Source organism: Lytechinus pictus, chromosome 15 (assembly GCF_037042905.1).
Source record: "Lytechinus pictus isolate F3 Inbred chromosome 15, Lp3.0, whole genome shotgun sequence".
Classification (NCBI taxonomy): Eukaryota; Metazoa; Echinodermata; class Echinoidea; order Temnopleuroida; family Toxopneustidae; genus Lytechinus; species Lytechinus pictus.
In genome coordinates, this window is record NC_087259.1 from 11,281,728 (window position 1) to 11,295,179 (window position 13,452).

At 35.7% G+C, this 13,452-nt stretch overlaps 1 protein-coding gene across 1 annotated transcript; it reads left to right on the plus strand.

Annotated features, from left to right (window-relative positions):
* The first annotated feature begins 1,908 nt into the window (after positions 1 to 1,908).
* LOC129278337 (sulfotransferase 1B1-like) lies at positions 1,909 to 13,270 on the plus strand. The gene is made up of 7 exons (XM_064110353.1): positions 1,909 to 2,178; positions 7,475 to 7,628; positions 7,964 to 8,220; positions 9,000 to 9,117; positions 9,877 to 9,974; positions 10,672 to 10,855; positions 11,718 to 13,270. Exons 2-7 carry the CDS (start codon positions 7,475 to 7,477, stop codon positions 11,825 to 11,827), a joined length of 921 nt encoding a protein of 306 aa, XP_063966423.1. The 5' UTR covers positions 1,909 to 2,178; the 3' UTR covers positions 11,828 to 13,270.
* Positions 13,271 to 13,452: the final 182 nt, after the last annotated feature.

Here is a 13,452-nt window from a genome sequence, read left to right on the forward strand (position 1 = left end):
TAATAGCGAGAAATGATAAAAAGATTACAGAGATATGGGACGATACTAAAAACTAAAAAGAAAACGAAGACATGATGAAGAATAGAGGGCAGAGAAAAGGAATAAAGTACTGAAAGGGGAGCGAGAGAGAGAGAGGGCAAATATAAGTGGGGAGAGAGAGAGAGAGGGGGAGAGAGGGAGGTACACAAACACACACAGACACAGATTATGTGGAGAGAAAGGGTCGGAAAGAGAGAGATAAGGGGGGGGGGCAAGAACGAGAGTGCAAACGTGGATCAAAGAGAGTGTGACTTAATAGCGTGCTTAGACAATACTAAAAAATATACAAACTAATTAATTACTTTGGTAAGACAGTAACATAATTTTTTTTAGTTTTCTCTTAAAGGAGTGGATAGAGGGGGCCTGTTGAACATCTGTATGGAGTGAATTCCAAAATTTGGGGGCGGTGAAAATAAAAGTATTTTGCGCAAAACGAGTTCTTAAGATAGGCAGATGAAAGTTATCGGCTTGTCTGGTAGGATACCTATGAAAATTGTTATTTTGAGAAAAAAAATGATTAAATGCCAAAGGAACCATACTGTTTTTATACATGAACATAAACTGCCCAAGCTGAAATTGGTATAAGTCTTGAACCTTTAAAATTTTGTAATCAAGGAAAAGCGGATCAGTGTGAGAACGGGGGTGTGAGAATGAAATAATACGAAGGGCTTTTTTTTTGTAATAATAATATTTTGTTAAGTAAGTTTTGGTGGGTATTGCCCCAAACAAGGATCCCATAGTTGATATATGGTAATATAAGAGAAGAATATAATGTAAGTAGAGAAGTTACAGGAATAAACGTTTTCAACCTATTTATGATGCCTATATTTCGGGATATTGTTTTACAAATATTATCAATATGGCATTTCCAGGAGAGTTTGTTATCTACATGAACTCCCAAAAATTTAATTGAGGAGACACTTTCCAGTTGAAAATCTTCAATAAAAATGTCAAAAGGTAAGGAATCTATGGTATTACTGAATAAAATGTATTTAGTTTTTTGATAATTGATAATTTGTTAGCTCTGATCCAATTCAAAATATTAGTTAATTCAGAGTTTATTATGTTAACAAGTGTAAGCGGATCATTGTGAGAGAAGAATAGATTCGTGTCATCAGCAAAAATGATGAAAGATAAAATGTCAGATGCTTTGCAAAAATCATTTATATATAAAATAAACAAGAGGGGTCCCAGAATACTTCCTTGTGGCACACCACAACTAATATTACACAAATTGGAGGAATGGTCATTAAGAAAAACAAATTGTTTTCTGTTAGAGAGGTAATTCCTGAACCACTCCAAGGCCTTCCCACGCATGCCATAGTGCGATAATTTATGAAGTAGGATGTCATGATTAATAGTGTCGAAGGCCTTGGAGAAGTCCAGGAAAATACCGACCATGTGTGAAGATTTATCGACAGCATGAGCAACTTTTTCAACAAAGGATAATAAGGCGTGAATTGTACTGTGCTTTTCTCTAAATCCAAACTGGAAATTTGAAAAAATGTTATTATCATTCAAAAATTTAATCGTTCGGGTATATATGAGTTTCTCTAGAGTTTTAGAAAGACATGGTAGTAGGGAGATAGGTCGATAATTGTTAATATTCAGTCTATCTCCTTTCTTATAAATGGGAATGACTTTTGCAATTTTCATGGAGTCAGGAATTTGTCCATGAAGTAAAGACAAATTGAAAATGTAAGCAAGAGGATCAACAATATATGGAATTATAGTTTTAAGTATAACGTTATTGATATCATCATAACCAGAGCTTCTTTTATTATCAAGATTAGAGACAATATCCATAATTTCATAAGGGGATGTCGGGGTAAAAAATATTGAATTTGGATTGGGTGTGCCAAGAAATTCGGTATGGCGTAATAGTGTTTCATAAATCAGCGCAGGCCTAGATCGATGATCATATTTTCTTATGTACTCTTCTTCGGTAATTTTTGTCTACAATGATGCAAACAAATCAAGGTCTTTGAACTTTGATAGTTCAAAGTCTGTTTGTATAAGCAGGATCGGAAAGCCCATAAAGGTCCGCGATCTACATTTTTTGTCTTTGGACTTGTCGAAATGTGCACAATTCTATATTATACGGCAGAATTTCAATAGCACAAACTCAAAAGAAATAAGGTAGGCCACAATAAGCTTGAATACTCGATTTTAAGAATTGCATTTGTTTTTCATCCAGCTCAATTTCAAACGCATTCTCATAAATGGTCCTAGTTCAAATTTTCGCATTCGCTTTTTTAACTTTTTCTCCACCGCCCTTCATCTTTATATTGATATTGTGGTCCTCCCATAATAATAATAATAATCCGCTTTTATAAAGCGCTACATCGGAACAACGTGTCTATATAAGCACTTTACAGATATATTATTACCCCGATCATCGGATTCAATCAGTCATTCCCTCACACAATGTGTGCACATTGCCCATATAAAGACATCCAAAAATGTTAATGACCCGCCCCCCCCCCTAGCTCTCTTTCTTTTTGGCCGATTACATGACGTATTCAAGATCAAAAAATGTATTGTCATGCGCTTCATGACAATGAACAACTGAGAAGTCTTTGTAAAAAATTGGTGAATCAAACAGCACATTCGTCCTAGAATCTGGACAAACGAAATATTTGCTAATTGTCCTTAAAATGTCCCTTTTTTGGTCTGAATATCAAAAGTTTTCAGCTCGCCCTTCGCGCTCGCCTCATTTGGTTAGTGAAATACGTATGGTCTTAGTAAATTCATACAAACAAGCCTTAGAATGCCCCTCTTATCAGTTGTGAAATTCAAAAATTAAGCTCGCGCTTCGCGCTCGCAATATTTGATTAGTGAGATACGTATCATGTTCATGATTACAATGACTACAAAAAATGCTTCATGTGTTTAGGTGTAATCCTAACAAAATCAGCAAGCGCTTGGCGCTCGCATTAGATGACCATGGTGAGATATGTATGCTCTTCATGATTTCCTAAAAAAATAATCCTTAAAATTTCCTTAGTTGGGGTCAATATACACAAATTTCAGCTCGCCCTTCGCGCTCGCATTGATTGTTTAGTGAGACAGGTACGTATCATTAAAAAAATTGCTTATAATGTCCTTTTTTTTAGGTCCGAATATCAAAAATTTTCAGCTCGCGCTTCGCGCTCGCATTATTTCATTTCATTTCATTTTGTTTATTTCCATTTTCAACAATTACAGTTTCAGTTTATTTTGTACATTTTAACATATAAATAACAAAACATATATCAAGTATTCCTGTACAAAAATTATATTCAAGATTATTACATATCAGGTTGGAAATGGAGGAGGCTGCTAAAAAGCGGAGCTTGTAGAGTGCAGCCTCCTAATAAATATACTTGTAGTTGCATAACATATAAAAATCAAAATAACAACTAGAGCATGAACCAGTTAAATTAAAAGGAAATAGGGGAAATTAAAATAGAAAAGGAAATAAGAAAAAAGAGAGATTAAAGGTCTCCAGAATCCAGCCCCAGCACTCACAGACGGACCTCGTTGGTCAACAGGAAAACGAAAGAGATGGAAAAGCGTACGTGACATGATAATCATGTTTGATTTTAAAAATGAATACAAGAGTTTGAGTGATGAAGAGTTAAATTCAATGGTTATCTTGGAGAAATTTTTTGAACTTATATTTGAAAGAATTAAGGCTTGGTGATTCTTTGATGTTTTTATTAATAGTTCCCCAGCGTCTAGGGCCTTCAAAAGTAAAAATAGATTTTGCAAGGATGGTCCGGGGTAGTGGTAAATGGAATTCATCTGATTGACGTGTGGGATATTTGTGAAGAGTTTTGTTTTTGTTAAATGAAGAATTAAATATGAATGGTAACGTATTATTGTTTAACTGATACATGAATTGACCTAAGTTATATTGGTACAGTGTTTTTATTTTTAGAATGTTATTGTTAAAAAACAACTCATCTGTGTGAGATCTCCAGGACAAGTTGAAAATAACACGCAATGCCTTCTTTTGTAAAAGTAATATTCTATCAAGGTAGGTTGAGTGCTTATTTCCCCAAACAATTGCTCCATAATTTAAATATGGTAAAATTAATGTTGAATAAAGCATTTTTAGGGAGGAAGTTGGAAGAAAAAACTTAACTTTGTTAATAACACCAATATTGCGTGAAATTGTACGACATATAAAGTCAATGTGTGTTTTCCAAGATAATTTGTTGTCTATTATGAGACCTAAAAATTTTGTTGTAGTAACAACTTCAATGTCTTTATTGTCCAATTTGATATTAAATGGCAATTGTTCTAAAGAATTGCTAAAAAGCATGCATTTCGTTTTTTGTACATTAATTGACAATTTGTTAGCCCTAATCCATTGTACCAATTTATCCAGTTCAGTGTTCAGTGCATTTATTAAAATATCGGGGTTAGGATGAGAGTATAGTACATTTGAATCATCTGCAAAAAGAACATAAGATAATATTTCAGAGGAGTTCTGGATGTCATTTATATAGATTATAAATAAAAGAGGGCCCAGAAGGCTGCCTTGGGGAACACCCCAGTTAATATTTTGTAGAGAAGAATTTTGTTCATTTATGCTTACGAATTGTTTACGATTTACGAGGTAGTTTCTGAACCACTCCAAGGCCTTCCCACGAACTCCGTAATTTTCAAGTTTGTAGAGCAGTATTTCATGATTTATAGTGTCAAAGGCCTTGGAGAGGTCCAGAAAAACACCTATTGTATGTTCAAAGTTGTCAATAGCTTTTGTGATTTTGTCAATAAATGAGAGAGTGGCATGAGATGTACTATGTTTTTGGCGAAATCCAAATTGAAAATCAGAGATTATATTATATTTATTCAAAAAATTTAATAATCTTGTGTAGATCACCCTTTCCATAACTTTAGACAAAGTAGGTAATAAAGCTATCGGTCTATAGTTACATACATTAATCTTTTCTCCTTTTTTGTGCACTGGTATTATCTTTGATATTTTCATATTGTCAGGCACGACGCCATTACTTAAAGAAAGGTTGAATATGTATACTAATGGATCAACAATATATTCTATAACATTCTTTAATAAAATATTGTCAATACCATCGTGACCACAGCTTTTTTTGTTTTTTAAGTTGTTCACTATATCTATTATTTCATTTCTATGTTCTGGTACTAAAAATAAAGAATTAGGGTTTGGTTGGTGAATGAAATCCGTAAATTTTGTTTGTGTTAATGGTATATTGTCTGCAAGACTTTTTCCAATTTGTGTAAAGTATTGATTAAATATATCAGCTATACAAAAGGAATCATGAATTTCAACATTATTGTGCTTTATTGTTTTTATGCGTGCTTTTGTGCTTTGTTTATTAATGGCAGTGTTGATTGTTTTCCATGTTTTATTGATGTCGTGTTTGAAACGAATTAATTGATTTGTGTAATATTTTCGTTTTTCACTCCGCAATAATTTAGTGAGGGTATTTTTATATGTAGTATATTTACGATGTGACTTTTCTGAGCGATGAATTTTATCGGCATAGTATAAGTTATTTTTGCGATTTATTGATCGTAATATTGATTTCGATATCCAAGGAAGTCTTGGACTCTTTTTATAATTATTACATTTACTGACCAATGGTACATGTCTATCTAAATTTGAAGTAAAAATTTTCATAAATATATTATATGCTGTATTTGTATCTTGAGAATTGAATGCCTCAGACCAATCCGCGTCTTCAAGACCATCTTTTAAGCTCTGTAAATTATTTGGTGTTAGTCGTCGGAATTTATGTTGCGGGGTATCTTTTTTTGCTAACCTAAACGGAGTTCTTGAAAATATCGGGAAATGGTCAGTAATATCAGATAAAATTATTTCAGACTCGGGTAAAGGAGAAACATTACAAAAAATATTATCAATAAGGGTTGCAGATTGGTTAGTAACCCTATAGTGGGTTTTGTTATCAATGGTAAAAAGGATGATGAAAGCATGATATCCAAAAATTAATGTGACCTATTGTGATTAGATTTAGATATGTCTATATTAAAGTCACCTACCACATAACAATCTTTATTACAAAAAACCGGATTTTGTAGAAAGTCTTGCAAGTATTCAAAAAATTATTTGTGTTGGAGTTAGGAGGTCTATAAAATACTGCGATCATTATGTTTTTAGAGTTTGGTACCCGAAGTTCAATGATAAGAGATTCAGCAATTTCATTCATACAATTAAGATCATTGTGAGTAAAATATTCTAGTTGTTCATTGATATAGATACCTACCCCTCCTCCCCGTCTATTACCCCTATGGTTTTCTACAAATGTGTAACCAGGAAGTGAGTATAAACCATCAGATTCCTGTGATAACCATGTCTCAGTTAGCGCGATTATGGACATTTTGGTTTGTGAAGGTGAATCGGATAAAAGGCGTAAATTGTCGAAATTAGAGCTCAAGCTCCTTATATTCATGTGCATTATTGAAAGTGTATTTGTAGATTTATCAAGAGAATTAAATTGATTTATTGTAAAGTAATTCGAACTTGGATAATTATTGTCGTTATTTTCATTTAAATCTGCAGCTAAATTCATCTCCATTGATACGAGATTTTCAAAAGAAGAATTGTTGTTAGTATTTTGGGTTTCGTTGTTCGGCCTAAAGCATTACTCGATCAGTGAGATAGACTACAAATAAATTTAATGGCACAATCCTTAAAATGTCTCTATTAGATCAGTATACCTGGCAATTGAGAGCGCATCTCGCTTCCACTAAGTGACTCAAAAATTTTGCTGGTGCACCCCCCCATGCCTTGACCCACTGTACGACAATGGAGTACCAGTGTCATACAGGGTAGGGGCGCGGCAGCGACCTCGTGCTTCATTTATATCATTAATAAATTAAAGAAGAAAAGGGAGAAAAGATGAAGAAAATCAAAGAAAATCACATAATGGAGGGGTTTCAGACGTTTTAACCTATGCCCCAGGGGCGGCGGAAGTCGAAAGTGGGGGGGAGGGGGGCACAAGGAAAAAAGGGGCACGTTTTTCATAGGACATAGACATACAGTCTGTTTTATCAGACAGTACCATTGTAATAGTGCTTCTTAGCCAATCAATAAAAATCCAAGACAGTTGTCAAACATTAACATCGGGGCCCTGTCTGACAAAGAGTTGCGATTGATCCGATCATCTATGGAAAGCCAACAACGTCAATATATAAAATGCATGTTAATTCAAAATATATTATATCGTTTACATGAAAAAATCGTTTTCTTGAAAAAAAAATAATTGTGCTTCTCTTTGTTTACAAAATATTGCAAATTTCATGTAGACAAAAATATGACATAGCTGGATTTCCATAGAAAAGTTGAGGTTGACCAGATTAATCGTAGCTCTTTGTAAAACAGGGCCCTGGTCTCAGTGACCAATCTATCCTAAGCTCGATTTCCACATTTCCGCCCATGTAGATGACTGAGAACCAGAATCTTCCTTTCATTCGGTCAAGGCATGAATACAAAGGAGTTATGTATCCGAACTTTGTCCTCGATTCTAGCATCGAACGCCTAAGGACCTTCCAAGTTCGACCAGATGATGTTTGGCTCTTATCCTTTCCCAAAGCAGGTTAGAATTAGTTGTGTGACCGCTTCTTCGTCTTGTTGAATTTAGGATATAAGCTAAATTGATAATAATGAAAACAAAATACATGTCCCTTTAAGAGATTATTGCTCATTATGGGAGTTACCTTGACAGAGCATAGGAATGATGTTTCAATTAAAGACAGGGATCATACTCTGAAATAAATGTTTGAAATTATTCGTGTTTAATATTAAATTGTATCTTTGTCGAGGCGTATAAGTAAACAATTTCGATCTAATTTTTAATGCTCACATGCAAGTGATGCAATGTTCACCCAAAATTTTGATAGACTGAAGATTATACTCTTTTTATCCGTTCAGGGACACACTGGATGATGGAGATTGTTGGTCTGATTCTTAGCGACGGTGACCCAGGCCGCATCGACAGATCGCTTTACTCATCCACAGTGGAGATGATCAACATGGATCAACCTTTTCCTGCCACAAGAGAAGCGGAGATCGCACATCCGGTGGACATGAGTCCATTCCTGGACGTTGTCGAGGAAGCGCCCTCACCTCGGGTGATGATAGATCATCTGACCCTGGACCTTCTTCCAGAGGATATCCTCAAGTCAAAGGTTCGTTTGGTTGCCATGCGTATATGATCATGAAGTAGGCCTTATTTACGGCAGACCCACACTCAAAATTGTCTTGGTTGCCCTCCATTTCCCGTTCCCACTTAAAAAGCTCTGCATCGCCACTATATATAACTGGACCTATATAGGGTCCCGTCACACCGAAGCTCCTTAGTTACACCAATAGATGTGATATCGATATTTTCGAGTGTCGACATGGTTGTGCTGTGACTTGGTGTGACTACAGGGTAGGATGCTTCGAACCTGCAGAAGATAAAAACAAAGAACAAAGGAACGAGAAAAGGGTATACATGGGCAGCGATTGTGATTGTGATTTTTTTCCATGGCAAGGCCCCCCCCCCCCCCTCCTTTCAAAACCGTTCTGCGGCCCCATTTGGAATATTATAACATACATAATTATATTTTTGTATTGAAAAGTCAAAATTTTTGCTCGCTTTCATCACTCTCTCGCAGCTTTTTTGAAATTTTGCACCATATACGCCATGTTTAACCCTCTCATAATGTTTTACTTATTGCGCTACTGTTTGTAAGTATGGAATGACGTAGTCACATTTCCCCTACGGCCGTATGGCAAGTCGAAAACAGCCGTTTTAACATTTTGTGTAACAGCTTAGCAGGTGGTTTGAAGAAAAATGAATAAAACGGCTGTTTTCGACTCGCCGTATGGCCGCCGCATAGGGGAAATGTGACTGAAGCATATAAACATTAAGTATATAGGACTTTCTTATTTCTCTGTTCTTTTTTCCTCTGTCTAAATCCAGATCGTCTATACCGCACGCAATCCAAAGGATTCCATTTTATCTTGGTATGAGTTTGTCAAAGACGACCCAGTATATTCACTCACCATGGATAAAGCCATAGAGGAATTTATGAATTACAGTGAAGTATAGAATAATTTTGATACAGTTTTCAATACCAGTGCAGGCCGGGGCCGCGGAAAGGGGGGGGGGGGGGCTGGGTGAGCTTCAGCCCGGCCCCCTCCCCCACTTTTTTCCCCAAAACCACTGTGTACAAAAATCTGTAAAAATGACCATCTGATTTTGATTTTTGCATGATCAGCACCCCCTCAATTTGAAAGCCTTTCCGCGGCAGTGGGACCGGGGGGGGGGGGCACATGCCTCTCTAATAAGCAATTGCATATTTTAAAAAAAAATGCACCCTGGGTGGGATGTATGAAAATGTCATGTTTATCTGATATAAAAATTGAATTACTTGAGAATATAATGTGCTTATCTCAGGGGGCGTGGAACGGTTTTGAAAGTGGGGGGGGGGGGGGTGGGCTGAGCCAAATGTGTGGGGGCTGACCATGCAAAAAATCACAATCAGATGGTAATTTTTACGTTTTTGCACACGGTTTTTCAAAAAGATGGGAGGGGGGCTGAAGCCCCCCAGTCCCCCCCCCCCCCCCCCGGTTCCGCGGTCTCTGTTTTACTGGCAGGAGTTTGATTCCGCTGATTGAAAAATCTCTGTAAAAAATAGAAAAAATACAAATAACGATTATAAACAAATGTATTATTTCCGATTCTCTACAAAGATAGAAAACTGAAAAATGGATGACATCTAATCGGTTATCGGTATAGACATACCGATGACATCAATTTTTTTCTTCATTTTTCTTTCTTTTTCAACTTTGATCAGCAATGAACTGGGGTTGTTGGCCGAACCACGTTCGTCAGTTCTGGCAGCGACGAGACCACGAAAATGTGACATTCATCTTCTATGAAGATCTCATAAGGGTATGAATATTTTGAGAACAATTACATTTTTTTAGATATCATTAAAATCACAAGTATATGTTTCGAAATATAGTATCCAAATGTATGACTCATATGCCAGGAATCATGGCATAACTTTTGCTTGTTAAATTCAGGTAAACCCAGGGCGGTCATGTCGGGATATTTTTGGAAGGAGCAAGACGACTTTCGACCTAAATATGAGGCAATTTTTCTCTCAATTACTGTTTTATTTATGTTTTTATTAATAAATTATCAACATACAACTCCTTTACATCTAAGTTTACTATAAAGGTTACATAAACAAATCAATGATAATTCATAATATTTATACAAAAGTTAAATTTTGATATTTTGATTGGGATGTTACAAGGTTTAGACCTTTTTATCCTCTTCTTTTCATATTCGCCTTTAATACACCCCTCCCCTTTTTAAAATTAGGGGGGGGGCTACTTGAAAATCATATGGGTATTCACTTCCTGTCCCCAGTGACACCGCCACTGCATAATGTATTCAAATACCCTTCTAATTAAATAATCCAACCGACGACCACCCCCTGCCCCCCCTCTCTCTCTCTCTGTCTTCCTCCTACTCCCCTCTCCCTGGTCCCTATACTCTCGACCGTCTCTCTCCCTCTCCCCCCTCTCCACCTCTCTTCCACTCACCCCTCCCTCCGCGATCTCTCTTTTTTTTTCAACAGGACCCTGCTAAGAACATCCGGAAGATTGCTTCCGGTATAGGTCATCCTCTCTCAGAAGAGATCCTACAACGAGTTGTCAAGCTCAGTCATATAGATTCACAGAGACAACGATTTCAAGAGATGGCCGAGAGTGGGCAAGAGAATCTTGTGGGAAATGCCGGCCAGTATACATTCCTTAACAAAGGTTAATATTTTACCATAAACCTATATCTAATACTCCTTAGATCCAGCCACCAGGGATGTCTGATCGGTGCCACATCCTCCCTTTTTTCAAATTAAGATCCACCATTTTCTGATAGTTATCTAGACTTTGACACTCCTCAATTAACCTATAACGAGCTCATGCATTAAATTTCGCCCCTGGCCTATATCAGGCTTATTTCAACATCCTTTTCCCCAAATGTGAAATCAAAAGTCGCTTATTTATTTTTCAATTTCTTGCAACATGGGCAATAAAGACTTTGATTAATTAAAAAAGATGTTCATCAATAAATTATGACTTTGTCAAAGCACCAAATGTGACCAACATATACTAGAATTATAGTTTACCTTTGTAATTCTTTCCACCTGTGGAGAACTTACTATGTATTTATTCTTATTGCTATATTGATTTACAGGCGATCATAATGATCATATATATCAATGAAGAATATCGAACTCAAGAGTTTTACAGTACATTTGCATTTCAGTGAAACAGAAAATGCATGTCCTCATCATGAGTATGCAATGATGAAATTGATGTCGCCCCTCTAATTTGTCTTTTCTAAGTAAACTTCATTAAATCATATTCATTTCATTCATATCTTTGTATGCAGAATATTTCCCTTTTCATGGTAAGAAAGAAGGGGGGGAGTTACCAAGGGGTGGCGCCAGGTTATTTTGATGGGGGGTGGGGTACGACGACATTTTCTCTCTAAATGGAAGGAATACTTGTAGCTATGGTGTTTCTTTTAGTTTCGTTTAGCCTTCTTGATTTTGAGTGAGATACGTGATCAGTGGTGACGATTTTTAAAAATCGTTTTCTTATTCATTTCTTTCAAATACAGGAATAGCCGGCCGTTGGAAGGAACACTTTACTGTTGCACAGAACGAAGCTTTCGATAAATGGTATCAACATGAAATGGCTGACACTGATCTTTTATTTACGTTTGAATAGTTAAATCAAAAGATGTATTATAGACCGTTTTTCCCAGTGTTTTTTTTTTTTTTTTTTTTTTTTGGGGGGGGGGGGCACTGGATATAAAAACGCTGTCAAAATAGCAGTCTTTAAAGTTGCATTGGTCGTAGTTGTTGAGAGTTTATGGTCCAATTTGCGAGGGTATACAAATACTAAAATACTTTATAAAGGATGTACTTTTTGCACCAACACTATACGTGTTTAGGGTCCTGAAGGAGATGGGGCGGTCCCAGGAAACTTACTCATATAAGTTGTTTGTTGTTTGCTTCTCTGATGTAATTGTAACTCAAACGTGTATACACACATTGGAAAAAGGATTGCTGCTAATGCTGGGGCTATCGCTGTTCTTGTTAGGGGGTCAAAGTAAGTCGAGGGTACCGAATTATGTTTCCAATAATTTTAAGGGTAGGGTTTCACATGCCAGTACTTGTTAAGGGGTGCATTTTCAGAACATGGAAAAAACTTATTGTGCTTTTCGAAACCCCATGTTCACGCATATATTGACCCTCCGGGGGGGGGGGGGGTGATGAGAATGAAAAGAGAAGAATCCAACAAGTAAAAAAATGCTATTTTTTTTAAAATAAAAAACAGATGAGAAAAGAAGGTTATATGACATTTTGAAAAGTAACGGTTGATTATTATCACAAAACAGTTATTTTGTGACAACACAATGTTATGTAATGAAATAATCGATTGCATGTGTAATTTAAAGTACTCACTACTCGATCATTATTTATTTAATATTTCATTTTTGCAGATTTAACATTCAGGGAACTCCTCAATGACAAAATGTTACAATAAAGCAGTCCCACATTGAGCGAGCAATCAGTTTCGAATTGCAAGAAAAGAAATCGTGAATGGGTGATGGCATCGGTTCACATTTGTATACTGACTAGGATGTGCATGTTTAGTTGTGAAATTAAGCGAAACCTTAAAATGTCATAATTCTATTCAGTTACATCAAATTTTAATAAAGTGTTCAGTGTTATCCTTGTTTGATCATAATGCCAGGGGTGGACTTGACTTAATATAAAAACAATGCTAATAAAGTCATCATGATAAGGTAGAAAACGCTATCTTGTAGATTTATTTAATTATTGTTTCTCTACATATCGCTTAATGAACTGATAACTCTTTTCATATGTTTTTTTTCTCAGTCTGTAAAGCTTTTGCAGAAAATGCTTATAAGTATATATATATATATATATTCGGTAGATATTCCACGTGTTGGAGTAATATTAAGAAAAACAAGGTTGAAACTTTCATGCTTTAATCCAACAAAATTTATTTTTCAAGTTGTTGGATTAAAGCATGAAAGTTTCAACCTTATTTCTCTCTCTCTCTATACATACATATATACATATATACATACATGTATTGGCATTTGGTATGTGCATGTTGATTAAAATCTTTTGAATATATAATTCATCATTGTTTTTACTCTTTTTGATGTTAAGAAAAAATTGTTAGTTCTACACGTATTTATCAAACTTTTGCACTAATGGAAATTAGAAACCGTTTTATGTAAATTCTACTTTACGTTTGTTTGTATATATATATATATGCCGAACAAATTACAGTGGCGTAATGAGCCAAAAATATTG

Bases quoted from the DNA above. Each gene is read 5' to 3' on its own strand.
- LOC129278337 (XM_064110353.1), top strand. From the start codon at position 7,475: ATGACTGAGAACCAGAATCTTCCTTTCATTCGGTCAAGGCATGAATAC. The intron at 9,118-9,876 runs GTGAAGTATAGA...AACTTTGATCAG, and splicing joins AGAGGAATTTATGAATTACA to CAATGAACTGGGGTTGTTGG. The intron at 9,975-10,671 runs GTATGAATATTT...TTTTTTCAACAG, and splicing joins TCTATGAAGATCTCATAAGG to GACCCTGCTAAGAACATCCG.